Source organism: Lepidochelys kempii, chromosome 25, assembly GCF_965140265.1.
Source record: "Lepidochelys kempii isolate rLepKem1 chromosome 25, rLepKem1.hap2, whole genome shotgun sequence".
Classification (NCBI taxonomy): Eukaryota; Metazoa; Chordata; order Testudines; family Cheloniidae; genus Lepidochelys; species Lepidochelys kempii.
In genome coordinates, this window is record NC_133280.1 from 9185990 (window position 1) to 9205942 (window position 19953).

Here is a 19953-nt window from a genome sequence, read left to right on the forward strand (position 1 = left end):
GATGGGAGGGACAGTCTGAGCCCAAGTGCCAGGAGCAACTCACGATGGGCCTGATCCAGGGCCAGGGCAAGGCAATGGGAGTCTTTGAGCTCCGGATCAGGCCCAAAGCCGGGCGTGCATGCGTTTTCCCTGAGGCGCAGCGGCCTCTCAGCGAGGCTGCGTGGAAAATCTGCAGGGCTGGGGGGACAACAGTGCGGGTGTCCGTGCAGCCCTGATCCAAAGCCGAGTGGAACGAATGCAGAGACTCCCACTGACTTCAGCTACCTGGATCTGGCCCTCAGGGCTCATGCAGGATGTGTGCACAAGTGCACGTGTGCAGGCCCCCAGGCCCACGTGCGAGGGTGTGCACGTGTGTGCGTGTGCAGAGACTGCAAGTGGAATTTCAGAAGGGGGGGACGGACTGATCCGTGCCCGATTTAGTCAGCACGTCGGGGTTCTCTGCAGACATCCCGTGGGAGCCATCGGCCCAACGCTGAGATCCACTAGCCTGTGGGAGCTTTGCGAGGCAGTCTGCAGGATCAGGTCCCCAAGCTGGCCAGGGCACATGCCTGCTCCTTTGGGAAGGGGGCGCGAACATCAGCTGGGGGCGAAATGAGCAGTGAGGAGAGACCCCCCCAGCTGGACACGGTGCCGGGGGCCCCTCCCTGCCCCTTGGCTGCAGAGGACTGACCTGTTGGAGGGCGTGGAGAAGACCGCCAGCACCACGGGCCGCCCGTCCAGGTACAGGATGTCCGTCACCGACTGGATGACGTTGAAGTAGAAGTGCGAGTCCCCCGGCACGGAGCAGTTCAGCCGGGCCTTGAGGAAGGACGTCCACTGCTTCTCCAGCACGCGCTGCGACCCGCCCATGTCGTTCTTACACACCCGGGCCACCCGGGACACCACCACCTGCCGCGGGGACGAGGGTGTCACGGGGAGGAGGCACCCGCCCCTGCCGCCCTCCCAGCCCAGCCAATGAGCCGTCTTCCAACCCCGCTTGCCCACACCGGAGCTGCTGTGCCCCCCGCCCCCCTGGCTAGTCAGTAGCCCTTTCACTGCAGGATCGTGGAGGGGGGAAGAGAGGGATTGAGCTTTGGGGGGGTGTAGCGTGGCACACACTGTGGTTATCTCCCATGCAGCGGCCTCTGTGCCCCACCCCAGTTACAGCCTGGCCTGAAGACGCTTCTGTGGGTGGATCTTCTGTCCGGCCCATCCCCAGGTCCCAGGCCAGTCAGTGCGAACGCCCCACCTTCCCAGGCTGCCGCCTCTCCTCCACCTCTGCCCAGAACCTGCCTCCACAGACCCGCGCTAGGTCCCCGTTGGAGAGACAGCAGGGTGGAGCAGGGCACGGGACTGGGACTTAGGAGACTTGGGACCCATTCCCTGCTGCGCCACTGACCAGCTGGGTGACCGCGGGCAAGTCACTTCCCCTCTCTGTGCCTCTCCCTCCCTGCCACCCTTTGTCTGGCTCGCCCGCTTACACAGTATGTGCTTTGGGGCAGGAACTGTCTTCCCCCTGTATCTGTGCAGCGCCCTGCACGGTGGGGGCCCTGATCTCAGCTGGGGCAGGGTCTGTCTCCTCCTGTGTCTTCGCAGCGCCTTGCACAATAGAATCCTGAGCCCAGCTGCAGCCTTCGTGCACTGCTTTGAAGCTAAGGCAATTCTCCCAGTACTTTGCCCTGTAAATCAGTATCGACGGGTCAGGAGCATCCACTGCCCACAGAACCATCGGTCCTCCATGTGCTCCCAAGGCCTGTGATCTCCGTTCTCCACCCTAGCTTGTCCCCAAGACTTCACCTAGGGAAGTGAAGGAGCAGAGCAGACGCCGGCTGGGCGGCCCTGCCCCTGGAGAGCGCTGGCTGCAGCCCGGGAAGGGTGCCTCACCTTTTCCAGGTAGTTGAACTCCATGGCGATCTCCCGGAAGAAGAAATAGACGTGGCTCTTCCACTCCACCGCGTGGACAAAGTAGGGCTCTGGTGGGAGAAGGGCGAGAACACAACGGGGTCAGGGCCTAGCTACAGGAAGCGGAGAGGGGGGGAACCTGATGAGAGTCAGCAGCGCGTGTTCCCTACGGGGGCACCCTCGCCTTGAGACAGGGCCTGGCGGGAGTGGCATAGGGGGAGCTGCCCCAGGAGCCTCCAAGCTGAGAAACTTTCTAAGGCAGCAGGTAACAGAACCCCCACATCAGATCCAGCTTGGTCCCCAGCAGAGAATGTTCTCCCTCTCCGCGCACCCCACTGGGAATGGCCTCTGTGGGGACGGGAAACCACCTTTGAACCACTTGGAGTCATGCTTGACGGTGCGCAGAGTGGGGCTGTCCCCCAGGCTCCGGTAGATCACTGTGTCGATTGCCAGGAAATCCGTCACCGTGGCCGTGAACAGCATCCCGCCTGCCAAGGAGAGAGAGGAAATGAATAGATAGATAGATATTGCGGTGATAGATGTTGGGGTGTGTGTATGGGGATAGATAGATAGATAGATAGATAGATAGATAGATAATGGAGTGATAGATAGATATTGGGGTGTGTATGTAGATAGACATTGGGGTGATAGATATTGGGGTGTGTATGGGGATAGATAGATAGATGGGGTGGATGGGGATAGATAGATAGATATTGGAGTGATAGATAGATAGATATTGGGGTGTGTATGGGGATAGATAGATAGATAATGGAGTGATAGATATCGGGGTGTGTATGTAGATAGATAGACATTGGGGTGATAGATATTGGGGTGTGTATGGGGATAGATAGATAGATGGGGTGGATGGGGATAGATATTGGAGTGATAGATAGATACTGGGGTGTGTATGTAGTTAGATATATAGACAGATATTGGGGTGATAGATATTGGGGTGTGTATGGGGATAGATAGATAGATATTGGAGTGATAGATAGATATTGGGGTGTGTATGTAGATAGATAGATAGATAGAGGGGTTATATGGGGATAGATAAATAGATAGATAGATATAGGGAGTATATGGGGATAGATAGATAGATAGATAGATAGAGAATGAGAGAGAAAAGGTGGGTGACGTGATATCTTTTATTGGACCAACTTCTGTTGGTGCAAGAGACGCTTCCGAGCTGCAGCAAGCTAAGACGAGCTCTGTGTAGCGCAAAAGCTCGTCTCTTTCGCGAACAGACGTTGGTCCAAGAAAAGATATGACCTCACCCACCTTGTCTCTCTCATATCCTGGGACCAACACGGCTACAACACCACTGCAAGACAGACAGACAGACAGATAAATGGGTATTTATTGGAGTAGACGGACAAAGTGACAAAAGGAAGACAGCTAAAGCAAAAGAAAAAATGAACAAAAGGAAGAAGGAAGGAAAAAATCAAAAAGCCAGTGACCCCCCGGATTTGGCCCCCCAAGCCAGGCAGGCTCCCAGCAGGGAGCTCATCACTCTGAGTCCAAGCAGAGACGCCCTCCCCCACCCTCCCGAGAGCAGGGAGCAGGCCGGGTAGTACTGACCCGTGAAGAGGGCGACATTGGCATGTTTGGGGTCATAGGGGCACCGGGCCATGCCACTGATGCTGTCTCCAATGGGCTCCAGGGTGTCCATCTAAGGAGAGAGAGAGAGGTGGTAAGTTCGTGCCGGGGCCTGACAGCTCCCAGTCTCCCCGCACTCGCCCACGAACAGCAAACTCAGGGACGGACTAAAGCAAGGCCCCTAAATCCACAACCAGGCACCTCATTAAATGACTGCCTGTCGGGGTGCCGAGTGTTGCGACTCCTACTGGCTGCCAGGGGAGTGCCACCATGCTGGGCGCTGGGCACACACACGATCCCACCTCAAAGACCTTACAGTCTAAATGGGCAAGGGAGGGGAAACTGAGGCACAGCGAGGCAAAATGACTTGTCCACGGTCACACCCCGGAGACGGCAGTAGAACCCATCTCTCCTGAGTCCCGGGCTGTGCCAGGCTGCCTCTCACACAGCCTGCACCCCCATCCCCTCTTGGATTCAGGAGGTTCCCCAGGCTCCTGCCCCATCACCCCGGTGCCGTCAGATCCACGCCTGAGCTGGGGCCACTCTTTAGTTTAGGTACCACCCGTTTAGGATTCCCACCACGGACACCTCCTTGGCTTCTCCCTGGAACATGCTGCTCCCTGGCCCCTGGCTCCGCTGTGCCAGGGGATGACAGCAGTGCGGGTCAGTGTCATCTGTTCCCCTCAATATTGGATACACTGCGGCTCTTTGCCTTGCTCCCTGCTTCACCGCTCCCTCCCAGGCTCTTGGTAGCCTGGCCTCCTTCGCACTGGGCTGGGACCTTTGCAGAGCTGGCATTGATCAGCTCTGCGCTGTGTCTGTCCCCTGGGGTCCGCTTGGCAACGGCTCGGAGGCAACCGGGGTTCAGCACAGGGAGCAGGGAGAGCCCCAGTGGGGGATGCAGGGATCCGGGCCTGAGGGGGGAATGTCCCCAGTGCACTGCGCCCCTGGCTGCCCCTGCTGCCTTGTGCTGCCCCACTGACACCCTCCCGCCAGCTCTGCTCCATCCCAGAACCATGCCCCACGCAACATGAGCAGTTCCCCTGGGGCCGGGCCCTTGGGGCTGCCCCTTGCTCCCCAGGGCGAGGGGGGTGCACTGTGTGCTCACGCCCTGCACTTTGCCCGGCCCCACTGCCAGCTGCCTTGCTCCCGGCGCTGTGAGGAGCGTAAGGAAAGCAGGCCTCGGGGGACCAGGGCGCCGCGTGCCCAGAGGGGAGAGTCCCCAGGCAGGGCAGGGGGGTCAGGGGAAGACACCCGCCCAGTCAGCGATCAAATGACACAGAGACCCACAAACGCTACACAGGGGTCCACGCTACACAGGTGAACATACTATACATACATGTTACATGTTACATGTCCATACGATTGACTACCTGCTACACACAGGCACGTACTACATACACATCACACATGCAGGGCACATGCCACCCACCGGAACACGCATACGTACGGTACACAGAGGCTCCACTCCATGCTAAACACGTGGGCACGTGCCCCACACGCGCTCGCTCGCTCCACACGGGGGACACACCCCACGTACCCGTGCAAGCGCCAGACAGACACGGGCAGATGCTGCGCACAGAGAGGTCCCCCCCCCGCCCCGCCCCACCCCCGCCCCCTACCCACACACACACGCGCCCCAGCCCATTGGCTGGCACGTTCTCCGTCCCCGGCGGGGTGGGGCGGGGGGACTCACGCTGTAGTTAGCGCAGACGGGGTTGAAGGCGTTGGTCCCGCAGACGAAGAGCGTGCTCTCGTTCCGCACCAGCAACACCTTGACGAAGTTCCGGCACTCGGCCTGGAGAGGAGGGGGGGGGGGTCAGAGCCAGCGGCAGGGGCTGCTCGAGCAGCCCCGCTCACTGCGCTGGGATTACGTTGTCCAGGACGGAGTTGGGAAACGTTGTTCTGGGCCAGCCTGGGACGACGGGCCCATCCCTGCTCTTAGAACTCATGGGTGTGGGGCGGGGGGCCTGGTATCGGGGAGCAACATTTGGCCTGATGCACCCAGATGGCCAAACTGTGGGCTGGTTCGGCCACCGTGGGCCCAGCACCGTGCCAGGGGACGAGGACCGCACCATGCGGCCATCTCAGTACATCAGGGAAAGCACAACCTTCAAAGGACATGGTCAGGGAGCCTCGCCCCACTTATGGCTCAGGTAAAGAAGTACATCTCTCTAAGTCACCGTGCACCCCCTGTATCCATCCATCCTATCTACCCAGCCACCCATCTGATCTATCCATCCACCCATCTATCCACCCCATGCCTCCCCCTACATCTACCCCCATGCATTCCTACCTAGCTAGCTATCCATGCTCCTCTGTCTATCCATCTCTTTATCTGTCCCTCCCTTCACTTGCATCCCCATCTATCCCTCTCCTCTGTAAAATCCACCCATCTCTAAGCAAACTCCTCTATCTATCTAGTCATCTAGCTAGAAATGTTTCCCGGTTGCTTTTGTTTTTAAATCTAGGTTAGAACAGTTTTCTGTTTCTATTTAAAACGCCCTGGAGGGTTTGCACTGGGAACACTGCAGCGTGACTGGGCTAGTACCTGGGAACCCAGACATCCCACTAGTTAAAGGCTTCATTTAGTTTCATTGTCCAGTCGGAGGGAAATGCCAAAAGGGGACAATATGCATGGACAGAGGCAACAAAGAGGTGTTAAAAATTCATCCAGCCTTAATCATCTTCGACGCCGTTGGCTGCCCAGGTGAGGGAAAGATTTTGAATGCAGGATTTGTAACCTGACAGTGGCTTTTAACCTTGCACAGAGGTGTCAGTGGCTGGATACAGATGGGCTCCTCCAGCCGGCTCCAGGTGCCGCTCCAGACGGCAGGGTGGACACAAACAGAAAGGCTGCACGTTTAGGGGCTGATGGCCACCTGCACACCCCACGGTTGGCCCTTGTGAACCAAAGCTCCAGGAACGAGGCCTTCAAAAGTGTGCAGGGGAGGAAAAAAAAAAAAAAGAATCCAACCAAGCACCTTAAAGCTTCTTTTTTCCAGGCCTGCTAGGAAACCATGGAAACACACATTCATGCGCTTTGATTGGGAAACAAAGAGAGGCCGAAACCCTGCAAAGCTGCCTGGGCAGAAAGACAAGACGTGAGCAAGGGCAGGGGTGGATGGAAACGGCTGGAAATGCTTTTGCAAAGCTCGGAGGTGCGGGAGAGGTGGGGGGGCCGGGTGTGTGCCCGTGCAAGGCTCAGGAACCTGCCAGGGGTTCGAGGTTACTGTGGATGAGGGTTCCCAAATGCGCAAGGAATAAAAACTGAGCCCAGTTTGGGGCTGGGGTGGGGGCTGGGGAGGGCAACAGTCCTTTAAACCCTCACTAGTGCCCCAAGTCAGGCTCAAAAAATTAGAAACCCTCAGATCACAGAAATGGTTTATTAACCAAAAAAAAGCAGCAACCATTAAAAAAATAAAGAAGTAAAATTTCCCCAGCAGCCTGGGAGCCCCAATCCCAGCTGCCTTGTAACCAGGGCTGGGCAGCTGAAAATGAAACTGACTAGGAAGAGCCCTAAAACTGACGAGCCTGTTTTCCTTCTTCCCAGGAGCCCACTTGGTTGTTCAAACCCTCTCTGTGTTTGGAGCTGGGGTGTTATTTGTCACATGGATAAGACAAGGAGGGCGCTTATCAAAGGCAGAAAGGGAAGGTTAGGTGCCCTTCCCGCACTGAAAGTCTAGGGGAGTTGGGTGCTTAGCTCCCATTTATGCCTTTTGCAAACGCCTCCCCCAAGATGGGCAAAACGTCCACACCTGGGTGCCTACGGTTAGGTGCTTGAGGTTGGATTTTCAAACAGGACAGGGACCCTGAGATTACCATGTAAATAACAGCGCTGGATTCTCACAGGCACCCGTTGGATTGCGTTGGGGAGGGACGCATGAGTGAAGGGTAATACAGAGACTGGGAAGGGGGGCGTTGAAAGAGGACACACTGTAGGGAGAGGAGTGGGAAAGAAGAATGGAAACTGGGGGTTGGGGAGGCCGGGCGGGAGATAGCGCGCGCTGATCAGCCACAACTTCCACTGCATGGATGCTGCAGTTATTCCATACCACAGAAACTGAGGCCACTTGTACGGGGGTGTCTAGGTACGGATTTGCGGCTGCAGGCTAAGGGAACTGGGAACTCAAGTGCCACGGGAATTCCGTGGGAACTAGGTGCCAAATTCCATTCGGTACTCTTGAAAATCCCACTCTCAGACCCCCACGTCTGAAACCATTGACCTCCCATGTTTTAGGAAGATTGTGGGTCAGATTCTCCCGTCCCTTACACTAATGTCGATCTGGAGTAATTCTTTGTGTGTGAAGAGATCCACTCCCGATTCAGACTGGTGTAAGGAAGCTCAGAGTCTGGCCCTCAGATGTTTAATGAGACAGCGCCCCATTCAGCTAAGGCTGATTTATTCTACTTCCTGGCTGTAATTGTGAGCCAGAGCTCCTGCTGTCCCGGGTTCTGATCCAGCGGGACACCCGGTCTGCACTCCCTGGGGAGCCCGGTGCTCTGCCTTTTTCAGCCTGAAGAGGCATTAATGGAATCTGGAAATTGGATTTCTTACCGATTATGAGATGTGTCTGTTCTGATCAACAGACCAGAAATAATTAATTACAAAGCCAATTATACTAGCATCTAATAAATCACATTTGACACAAATGTTTGCAGGGCATTAAAAGGCAGAGAATATGACACACACACACAGCTCACGGTGGGGCCCACGCTGACCACCCCACAGCGAGTGGGAGGCAATGGGAGGAGCTGGCCAGAGAGCTAAGGCACCAAACAAGGCCAGTGTGCTCAGTGGACAGTTGTGGGAGTGGGTGTACTGGCATTAGTGAGCTGGGGTGTGGATCCTGGTGCACGCCCAAGCTGGGAGCGTGAATCCTGGCACCAGTGTGCATAGCATGGTGCCACTATTTTGAGTAATGGCAAGCACCTTGGGAGTCCTAGCCTGAGAGGAGTGGGGGGCGCAGAGTGCTGGGGCAATGTGCCGGGGAAACACCACTTCCCCCCAGCCCCCGCCCCTGCAGGCCAGGCAGCAGGGCAGGCTGCACCCTTACCTCGTGCTTCCCCTTCATCCGGCAGATGCTGATGTCATGTGGGTTCGACCCCCAAGTCAATTTCTGGGGATAAAACCAACAAGGAACTCAAGTCAAACTCAGGTGAGTGAAAGGCCCAGATGTCCTGCAGCTGTAGCTGCAGCTGCTCCCCCTGCACCGAGTTAGCCCCATCCCACCGCAGCCATCAGTGAGATGAGTTGGCTGGGTCTCAGCTCCCTGCATTTGGTGCATTGCTGAGAGCTGCATGAGCATCTCTATGCACAGAGGGAAGAGACCGGCCCAGGCATGCTGCCCCCTGCGTGCCAGTGGTGGCCTGAGGGGTTGGGCTGACATTTGTACCTCGGACACCTGCCCAGGGCTTCTAATTGCTAGGAGCCCCCAGGACTGTGTGACCTGCTCCTGGAGCTGCCTGGAGAGATCCTGCACTCAGGCTCCCACTTGAAGGCAGCGGCTTTGTTCTGAACCCATGAATAAGTGAGGCTGGTCCCTGGCGGAGGCATGGGGAGCCGGCCCTGGGGGTTAGCAGCCCCTGGGGGAGACCTGCAGCGCCGCCAAGGGCTGGCACTTACCTGCTGGTAGCGCATCTCGCTGGCTGTGGCAGGCTCCAGGCTCACCCGGTACAGATTATCTCTGGGGGGGAGAAGGGGGGCAGGCGCCTGAGAGAGTGCTAGGCCATGGGGGTGAATGTTATATACAGCTCTACAAAACCTACACAAAACACTCCCCAACCCACACTGCCGGCTCCCCATCACACATCCCCAAAAACATCTTCAACGCCTCCCCATGGACCTACCCACTCACAACACACATCCCTGAATCACTCCCCCAAGAAACACCCCTGTATACACCCCAATTCATTCCTAACCCCTCCCTACGAACCTACCCACTCACAACACACATCCCTGAATCACCCCCCCCCATGAAACCTCCCCCGTATGCACCCCAATTCATTCCCAACCCCTCCCTACAAACCTACACACTCATAACACACAAACAGCAAACAGGTCACCAGCAGTCACCCACTCATAACACACCTCTCAAACACAAATACCTCCCCAACACATGACAATCTCTAGGATTGTCCTAACACACAGACTCACACACACACACACACATTCCTAAACAACTCCAACTCCCCAAACAAAAATGCTCCCCGCACACCACCCCTTCCTCCCCCACCCCCTGACACACACCCACACCCATGCATGAGTGTAAGAGCCAGGCCTGGTGGGTGGGGCAGGCTGGTTCCCTGGCGAGTTGAGGGCATTTTCCCCGTCTGACATGGGAAGCTTTTCCCAAGCACTCCACTGGCCACTCCGTCCTGGAGCGACTGTCGGGCACGTGGTCTCTGTGATGGGAAAGGGGCAGCGGGGTCTGGGGGAGCGCAGGACCAGTTCCGCCAGCCCCCGCAGGTACTGTGTCCCAGACTCATGCCAGGGCAGCAGGAAGGGATGCCCACAGCTGCCAGAGCGGGCCACCCATGTGGCCCACGCAGGCTCCAGGTGGTCAGCAGCAGAGCAGGGCACTAGCCCAGGGCTGAGGCAGGCCGGCAGGGCGCCGTGCGCCGCGCCTGATCAATGCCACGTCCCCATAGCCGGCGCTGTCCGTGCAGAGGGCAAGGAGAGGCAGGGGGGACCCAAGGCTAGGTGAGAGGAAGGTTCGCAGAGCAGGGCGGAGGGACATGGCTGCTGCTTCTTCTGTGCTGGCAGAGAGCCGGCCTCAGGAGGCTCCCCCCCCCCCGCCAGTGTGTTCTGACCCACACGCGCCTGCCATTGAGGAGGGGGACACTACGCCGATCCGTCACCGTGACAATCCCCCCCCCCACCCACTCCCCCGCAGCTTGCTCTGCACTGGGCTCCTCTCCAGGGACAAGAGGGGGGATCCCCATGGGGACCAGGGGTCTTCACCAGGGAAGGGAGGAGGGGTCCCAGTGGGGTGGGGAGATGGGGAGCCCTGGGTCCCAAGCCTCCCTCGTGGAGCTAAGGATCGCAGCTGATGGCTATTTTAAAGAGATGCCTTCCTGGGACCTTTCCCCCCAGCTCCCTCCCCCTTTCCACCACCGGCTACTATACACTTCCCAAATGCCCCCACCCCGTCACTGGTCCCTGCCCCCTTTCCTGCCCTTTGGCCCCTCTCCCAGTCCTGCATGCCGGCCCCTGCCAGCACCCAGCTGGTCCCCATGCCCCTTCCACTCCTCCCGATCCCCCCCACAGCTGGTTCACAGTGCCCCCCCTCTTCCCCCACCTGCCTGGCTCCTGCATCAATTACAAGTGATGGTGCATTAATGAACCTCTGGGAAACCTCCCCCTAATTGCTGCCTCCCGGGGCTCTGGCAAAGGAGCAGAGCCAGGTCCTCATTAGAGGCAGAGGCCCTGCGTGCCGCGGGGAGGAGATGCCCCGAGGTCACTCTGCTGAGCCCCATCAGGGATGTGGAGCCGGTGGCTGAAAATTCCCTCTCCGAGGAAGCTGCATCACCCCCTGCTCGTCCAGCCTCCTGCCCCCCAGTGCCAGACAAGGAGCCTATGGAGAGAACAGGGGGCAAGTCACGCTCACCCGTTTGGGGCCTCCTCGGAGATGGGGTCTGGGTGACAAATCAGGGCCCGGCCACTTAATGCTGCCGAGCCGGCTGCTGCAAGGGTGCATGCGAGGGGGGAAGGGGCGGGCGCGGAAGATGGGGGTGCGGGGGCTGGGCGTTATTGGCAGGATCTGTAACCGTACAGATCACTGTTGCAACCACTGTTATATATTTGCCAAAAATATTGTACAAAGGTTGCCCACACGACGCAATCGCTCCCTGCTCTGTGCAACGTGGGACTGGCCCCGCCCCATTAAGGCAGCTTAGCGCACACTGTGGGCCACCTACATCTGTCGAGAGACTACAGTCACTGGCTGGCTACCTGTGACCTGCCACTGAGAGACAGTGGGGTGGGTAGGGGTATTATAGCACCTGTGGAATCCCTGGGGATGGGCAGACGCCCGCCCACATCTAAAAGTCCACATCTAAAAGCGGGGGAGACACCCAGACCCAGTAATCCAATCATTCCAGGGGACATGAAATGAAAAGGGTCGGGAGTGAAAGTGACAGGGACAGACGCACGGATGCAGAGGGGGACACCGGTCAGCGCCCTCTGCTCCTCGAAGGTGGCCAGGGAGCCAGGGGACACGGCCCAGAGGAATGCCGCCCGGAGACGTGACTTGAGGAAAGATCCCTCCCCTCCCCCCAATCCAACTTCCTCCTCCTGGTAGGGTGGACGGCCACCTTGACCAGCGCCCGGAGGAGGCTGACGAGGAGGTCTTGTGACTTCGTGGGGCCACGGACGGGGTGTGCATAAATTAGGAGGTGCAGGGAAAAGTGCAGCTAGAACCAGAAGAGAAGGAGGCTGTGGAGGAGCCAGAAGAAGGCCTGCAACTGGCGCCCTTGATGTAAATGCCCGCCAGGGTCTCCCTCTTGCAGCAGAAGGGGCAGATGTTGGGGGAGGTGGGGAACCGTGCCAGGTACGCACCTGTGCTCACAGCTCTGCGAAGGAGCCACCAACTAATATCCCCAGCGGGCCGCGGGACCAGGGTGGAGCATGGGCTGGCCCACCGGGGCTCCCCACCCTAAGTGGGGGGAAGTAGGTCCTGCCACTTGGTGTCAGGGTGGGACACAAGGGTGAGGACGTGAAGGGTGTGGAGTGATGGGATAAAGTGAATGACTCTTGGGCCATGCATCCACAGTGTCCCAAGCGCGTGGCAACTCCGTTGCTCCAGCCCCGCCTGACCCAGCTCTGGGGGAAATCACGCTGCTCTCGCTGGCAATTTGTTTCTCAATCTGGCTTTTTACGCTGATTTACGGGGCTGGTTTCCACCATAATCGGTGCAGTTAAGTGGCAGCCTTGGATGTGAAAAGTTCGCCTCTAAGTGCAGCTGCCGGTGTGTAAGGGCTGAGGCAAAATTATGATTCATGGAGCCGATCGGTGAGTGGGTAATTTATGCTCCGAGTGGCTAGCTCTGTTTTTATTCATCTCAATTAAACTGGGATGGCAAAAACTGATACTTTTGGGCTAATGAATGAACAAGTTAAATACGCATTTATATTCATTTGTGTTCCAATGCTCCTGGGCTGGTGGGCCCGGCACAAAGCCCCCAGACAACAAAGTGCCTGGAAAGCATTCCCTTCTCGGCACTGGCCGGCAGGGGGGGCCCAAACGTTGCCCAGCCAAGGGATATGCTGGGCAGGGCCCAGGGCTGTCTACTTTAGTGGAACGTGATGTAGCCCTCCTGTTTTAACACAGATGCAACCTACAGAAACTACAGTTCCCAGCATGCATTGCTCAATCTGAGCAGAAAAGCCTCTCAGATCTATACGGAGCATTGCATGCTGGGACCTGTAGACTCTGGGGCTCACACCTCCCGCTCAGCTCTAGGCAGAGCATTGCATGCTGGGACCTGTCATTGCTGGGGCACACACCACCCGCTCAGGTCTAGGCGGAGCACTGCATGCTGGGACCTGTATACTCTGGGGCTCACACCTCCCGCTCAGGTCTAGGCAGAGCATTGCATGCTGGGACCTGTCATTGCTGGGGCACACACCACCCGCTCAGGTCTAGGCGGAGCACTGCATGCTGGGACCTGTATACTCTGGGGCTCACACCGCCCGCTCAGGTCTAGGCGGAGCATTGCATGCTGGGACCTGTAGACTCTGGGGCTCACACCGCCCGCTCAGGTCTAGGTGGAGCACTGCATGCTGGGACCTGTAGACTCTGGGGCTCACACCGCCCGCTCAGGTCTAGGCGGAGCACTGCATGCTGGGACCTGTAGACTCTAGGGCACACACCGCCCGCTCAGGTCTAGGCGGAGCATTGCATGCTGGGACCTGTAGACTCTGGGGCTCACACCGCCCGCTCAGGTCTAGGTGGAGCACTGCATGCTGGGACCTGTATACTCTGGGGCTCACACCGCCCGCTCAGGTCTAGGCGGAGCATTGCATGCTGGGACCTGTATACTCTGGGGCTCACACCGCCCGCTCAGGTCTAGGCGGAGCATTGCATGCTGGGACCTGTAGACTCTAGGGCACACACCGCCCGCTCAGGTCTAGGCGGAGCATTGCATGCTGGGACCACGGGCTGCATTCTAGATCTCCGTAGGTTCTGTTTGCTGCAATGACTGAGTGCCCCGGCAACTAGATCTCTGTTTATCCAGCTTGGGTGCAGTCTGGGCAGCAGCAGGGCAAGATTCCCCTCAACTAACTGCCTGGCCACCATGCCACAACTCTGCCCTAGAGACATCAGCCTCCAGGGCCCAGTCAGTCCCACACCCCACTGCTCGCCAAGCTGACGGCTGCAGCCGCAGTTGTATGAGGCAGCCACCTCATCAGGGCTCAGACTGGGATGGGCTTGAAATTGCACTGGCCGCCATGGCTCCACAGGGCTGAAGGGTGAGCCTGGCTACCAAAGGCCAGTCGTGAAACCAAGGCGGTGGGTCAATGGCCATCCGTGGATATGGCCTCTCTTTACACCAGGGATCTCAAACTCGAATCACCACGAGGGCCACATGAGGACTAGTACATTGGCCTGAGGGCCGCATCACTGACACCCGCCCGCCCCAGTTCACCCCTTCCATGAGGCCCCGCCCCTGCCCCGCCTCTTCCCACCCCTGCCCCGCCCCGCCCCCATTTCAACCCTTCCCCAAATCCCCGCCCCTGCCCCACCTCTTCTCTGACTGCTCCCCTGAGCACGCAGCTCCCCGCTCCTCCCCCTCCCTCCTGGAAAGCACAAAGTGCCGCCAAACAGCTGTTTGACAGTGGGAAGCGCCTGCAGGTAGGCAGAGGAGCAGGGACACAGCACGCTGGGGGGGGGGGGAAGGGGAGCGGGGGAGGGGAGTCTGGTGGGCCACAGGAAATAACTCTGGGGGTGCGGGGAGCTTGGCGGGCTGCAGAAAATAACCCCTCGGGCCGCGTATTTGAGACCCCTGCTTTACACAGAGACCTGTGGCAGGGAGTCTGGGTGCTACCAACACTAATGCAGTAATCACGGTCCTCTGCTCTCTCCCATCAGGGTGGCTCAGGTGAAGCAGGGACGCTGTGTTTCTACCATAAGAACAGCCACACTGGGTCAGACCAATGGTCCATCTAGCCCAGTGTCCCGTCTTCCGACAGTGGCCAGTGCCAGGTGCCCCCAGAGGGAATGAACAGAACAGGGAATCATCAAGTGATCCATCCCCAGTTGCCCATTCCCAGCTCCTGGCAAACAGAGGTTAGAGACACCATCCCTGCTCATCCTGGCTAATAGCCATTGATGGACCTATCCTCCAGGAACTTATCTAGTTCTTTTTTGAACCCTGTTATAGTCTTGGTCTTCACAACATCCTCTGGTAAAGAGTTCAACAGGCTGACTGTGCATTGGGTGACAAAATACTTCCTTTTGTTCGTGTTAAACCTGTTGCCTATTCATTTCATTTGGTGACCCCTAGTTCTTGTGTTATGAGAAGGAGTAAATAACACTTCCTTATTTCCTTTCTCCACACCAGTCATGATTTTATAGACCTCGATCATATCCCCCCCCCAGCCGCCTCTTTTCCAAGCTGAAAAATCCCAGTTTTACTAATCTCTCCTCATACGGAAGCTGTTCCATCCCCCTAATCATTGTTGTTGCACTTCTCTGGACCTTTTCCAACTCCAAAATATCTTTTTTGGGATGGGGTGACCAGATCTGCACATGGTGTGCACGTACCATGGAGGCAGTATGATTTTCTGTCCTATTATCTCTCCCTTTCTTAATGATTCCCAACATTCTGTTTGCTTTGTTGACTGCCGCTGCACATTGAGCAGATATTTTCAGAGAACCATCCACAATGACTCCAACATCTCTTTCTTGAGTGGTAACAGCTAATTTAGACCCCATCATTTTGTATGTATAGTTGAGATTATGTTTTCCAACTTGCATTACTTTGCATTTAGCACCATTGAATTTCATCTGCCATTTTGTTGCCCAGTCACCCAGTTTTGCGAGATCCCTTTGTAACTCTTTGCAGTCTGCTTTGGTCTTAACTACCCTGAGTAATTTTGTATCAACTGCAAATTTTGCCACCTCCCTGTTTACCCCTTTTTCCAGATCATTGATGAATATGTTGAACAGCCCAGGGCCCAGGACAGACCCCTGGGGGACACCACCATTTACCTCTCTCCATTCTGAAACTGACCATTTATTCCTACCCTTTGTTTCCTGCCTTTAAACCAGTTACTGATCCATGAGAAGACTTTCCCTGTTATCCCATGACAGCTTACTGGGCTTAAGAGCCGTTGGTGAGGGACCTCGTCAAAGGCTTTCTGAAGTTCAAAAGTACACTATATCCACTGGATCACTCTTGTCCACATGCTTGTTGACCCCCTCAAAGAATTCTAGTAGATTGGTGAGGTATGATTTCCCTTTACAAAAACCATGTTGACTCTTCCCCAACAAATCGTGTTCATCTAACCAACACACAAAGCCCAGAATTGCAGATTCGCCGCTGTGTTTACAAACGATAGTTGTGTGTTTCATTGACCAGCTACTGAGATGGAAAGCCCAGTTCAAAGTCATGATTGAGCCATAACAGATAAAGTTGTATATTCAGAACTGGCTTTCAGCCTTTACAAGGGAGGGGTCACAGAACAGTGAGCCACATATTAGGGTCCCCCTGTGAGGGAAGGGGTCACAGAGCTGTGAGACTCATATGCGAGGGGAGGAGAGTCACATGGTGGGGTGTGCGAGATGCAGGTTTTGGGGTCCTCTCTGTGAAGGGAGAAGACAGAGGACAGCAGGTCAGAACCAACAATTGGGGCACCCCTTTTGGAGGTCCAGACAGCAGAGGCCCATTAATGACTCACAGGGGGGAGCTAATGCAATGGAGCACTGCACCCCCACCTCCATTACCACATGGGGGGCTGGACCCCATCTCCGGGGGACCTCAGCCCATCCTCCACTCTCACCAGCATCCTCTCTCCCCCTCTCTTCCCGTAGGCTGCGGGTTGCTATGGCGATCTGGCAGGGTGCAACTTCCCCAGGTTCTGCCTGTTTGGGACTCACCCCCGACCTGTCCCATGCCCTCCCCCCTGGCCTCACCTCCTGGTCCTCTGGGTCTCCCCCTACCCCTCCACCACATCAGCCTGCAGGAAAGGAGGAGGAGGAAGGAGAAAGGACAGCTGGGAGCACAGAGATCTCCTCTTGCCCCCACTTCTCCCCCCAGCCCCCTAATTCCATCTGCACCCAAATCTTCTACTGCTCCCCTGACCCTCCCAATCCCCTTTCACACACACCTCCGATCCCTCTCCTCCTTCCTGTGCTGCTCCCCCATTTCCTGCCCTGGCTCCCTGGAACTCTTCTCTTCGCTGTGTCTTGTATCTTGGGGAGGGGGCGGCCAGAGATCTCTGGGGCGTGGGCCCCCGTCCGAGGGGGGTGCCCAGCCCGGAGTGGAGTGCGTTACCTGTCGCCGATGTACAGAGTCCTGTTGACCTTCAACATTCGCTGGATGTGGAGTCGCTCCGCCCCGCCGCCATCCAGGCCGGAGAAACGGCTCAGCCCGCTGCCCACGAACACCGAGTAGTGCTTCACATCTGCCAGGGGACAGCAGCGCCCGCTAGCTCCCCTCTTCAACAGCACCCCCGCGCTGCCCTCCCCGCCCCTGGACCCACTGCGCCAATCCTGCCCAGATCAGGGGTGAGCTGAGTTCTGCAGCCCCAGCTGAGCCAGGGGTTCTCTCCCATCAAATCGGTTTGATTGACTGGTCAGGAGCGAGGCTCTGCCCCCAAGCTCTGCCGATGCCCCACAATCCCGACCTGAAGGCACCCCCATCTTTGGCTTGGAATAGCCTCCCACCCGCCCCTCGCTCTGCCAATGACCTGCAAAGCAACCCCCACTGGCATGCCAATGTATCTGCCATGCCACATGCCGAGTTGGATGCCCCTCTCCCACTCTGCTGGCGCAGTTCCTCCCTGCTCAGCAGGACTGGCCCCCTTGCATGCCAGTGCCCCACCCGTCCAGTACCAACGCAGCCGCCCCACGCCAGGGCCACCTGCTCAATCGGACGCATCCTGCCTGAGCTCCAAGGCAGCTTCCCCCTGCGTCCCAGAGCGGCTGCCACCTGCACTCCGATGCAGCCCCCTGTCCTGTCAGCGTCCTGCCGGGCAGCCCCCTGTGCTCCCCTGCACCTGCCCCGAAATGGGACCCAATGTTCAACATGAAACCGGAGGGGCGGTGGGGGGGAGGAACCCGCACTGTAAAGGTGCACAGGGTTGGCTGAGGGCCCCTCTGGGCCAGCTTGGCACCAGGCTGTGCCCCCCCCACCCCAACTCTTCCTTGCCCGGCCCCCCCTCGCTTCCACAGTCCCTCACTTACAGTCTCCGGGGGCCAGGCTTATGGGCCCGGGCTCTTCCGGGAACGCGGCCTCGGCCGCACCCCCCAGCAGCAGCAGGATGAGCAGGGCACGGGGCGGCGTCATGGTCTCCAGGAGGGACGGGCACCCTTCACACCTGCGGTGGCACAAGGAGAGAGACGGGGGTGTGAGAGGCAGGGGGCACGGGGGTGGTCAGCAGCCAGCAGGGGGCAGGCAGAGAAAACCAACCCCCCACCCGCCCTGTACACCCCCTCCCCACCCCCAAAAGGCGAGAAGGGGACCGGGAGGGAATGTCTGGCTGTTCCTGTTTCAAAGGCGCTAATGAAAGCAGCTGTTTGGCCCCATCACGGCCCGCCACAGGGGGGTGGGGTGGGGGCACGGCTCGGGTTTCCCCCTGCCCAGGGGGCCAGTGAGGCGGGGGCTAGGGGGAGTCAGACAGACGCTCCCCACCCCCACTCGGCTCTATTACTGTTCGAGGGCCCCTTCTGCACTGAGCTCTCGGCTCCTGCCTGGGTCCCCAGGATAGGGGAAGGCGGCATGGGGCTGGGGACCCTGGGGTTCAGGCCCCAGCTCCGGCAGAGGAGTGATCTCGGGGTTAGAGCAAGGGGGCTTGGGATCCAGGACTCCTGGGTTCTAGTCCCAGTTCTGCCACTGACTCATGGTGCGACCCCAGGCAAGTCCCACCCCCTCCATGCCTCAGTTTCCCCCTCTGTGCCAAAATGGTGGTGACTGGGAACTGCCCCGTTATCCCGGACTCCTGTGCTCCCAAAACACCAGCCCCACTGCCGGGCACCCCTCTTGGCAGCAGCTGAGCAGCATCCCATCCCTAGGGGAGCCTGAGGCTGGCTGCCAACCCTCCTCACTGAGGGTGGGGCATTTGGAGGCCTGGCTGGAAAACTCACTGCTCTTCCCGGGGCCCTTGATCCCAGACCAGAGCACAGGCTCCCTGGCACACCGCGAGGGCTGGGTGAGGGGGCTTGGGGCAGAGGCTACTGGGCAGGGGGGCAAGAGCAGCTGTCTTTTTCCTATGGAGGAGGCCCTGGGTGGGAGGGGATTGTTTCTTTAAAGGGTGAAGGAAAGTGGGTCATTCCCAGACGAAAGAATCCCATATATGCTGGGAAACGCTGTTCTTTCCAAGTCCCGCTCAGCCCCCTCTATCCATCCCCCATCCCTCGCTCTCCTTCCCTCTCCTCCACTTCCCCCTTCCCTCTCTCCCCTGCTCCTCTGTCATCCAACCCCCTGCTCTGCCCCCAGCCCTCTCCTCCGATCTCCCCATCCCTCTCTCTCAGGATTGATGGGCTCAGAGGAGGACCACAGGAAACAGGAGAATTTGATTTTGCAGAGACAGCATGGACCGGACGGCCCTGGGGGCCTCCTCCCTGGCATCCTTCATCATGCAGCGCAGGCTGCTAGCCCCTCCAGGTTTGGCTAGCAGAAGCCTCCTCCCCAGAGCACCAGACACCCCCATGTGCACAAGTGTGACCCTCACCCCCTGGGGCTGGATCAGAACTGAGCACAAGGAGTCTGGAGCCACTGGTCAGCCAGCACCAGGGAACGCGAACCCCGTGCAGGTGGCTCGAAAAGCCTCCCCTGCCTCCCCCTCCCTGTGCTCCCCAGTGTCGCGGGAGGGTCTCTCTGGGTTTGGGGATTCAGGGGGAAGCTCTGGCTGGGTTGCCAAGGCCCTAGTGTTCTCCCACCCAGGCACTAAGCAGGGGTCATTTTAGATTTTGCTCAAACATTTCAGCGGCATAAATCAACATGTAGGTGAGTGACAGAGACGGGCAGCGCACAGGGACAGCCACGCAACCTCCCTTCCCCCCAACACAACCCACTGCCGAGACCCCAACACAACGCCCCCCGTGACACAACCCACTGCCCAGACCCCAACACAACCCCCCCGTGACACAACCCACTGCCGAGACCCCAACACAACCCACTGCCCAGACCCCAACACAACCCCCCCTGTGACACAACCCACTGCCCAGACCCCAACACAACGCCCCGTGACACAACCCACTGCCCAGACCCCAACACAACCCACTGCCCAGACCCCAACACAACGCCCCGT

General features: G+C 58.1%; 1 protein-coding gene across 3 annotated transcripts in view; it reads right to left on the minus strand.

The window, feature by feature from the left end:
- Positions 1 to 19953, minus strand: part of SEMA6B (semaphorin 6B) — an 88354-nt gene that overhangs the window by 17610 nt on the left and 50791 nt on the right. For 2 of the 3 annotated variants that reach the window (XM_073324600.1, XM_073324602.1), the window contains exons 2-10: positions 17888 to 18021; positions 16977 to 17106; positions 9104 to 9164; positions 8535 to 8597; positions 5174 to 5275; positions 3460 to 3550; positions 2250 to 2369; positions 1864 to 1952; positions 671 to 888 (exon numbers count right to left, since the gene is read on the minus strand). In XM_073324600.1, coding sequence (XP_073180701.1) covers positions 671 to 888; positions 1864 to 1952; positions 2250 to 2369; positions 3460 to 3550; positions 5174 to 5275; positions 8535 to 8597; positions 9104 to 9164; positions 16977 to 17106; positions 17888 to 18021 — 1008 coding nt within the window. The remainder of the gene's footprint in view (positions 1 to 670; positions 889 to 1863; positions 1953 to 2249; positions 2370 to 3459; positions 3551 to 5173; positions 5276 to 8534; positions 8598 to 9103; positions 9165 to 16976; positions 17107 to 17887; positions 18022 to 19953) is intronic. The other variant, XM_073324601.1, reaches the window with a different exon arrangement.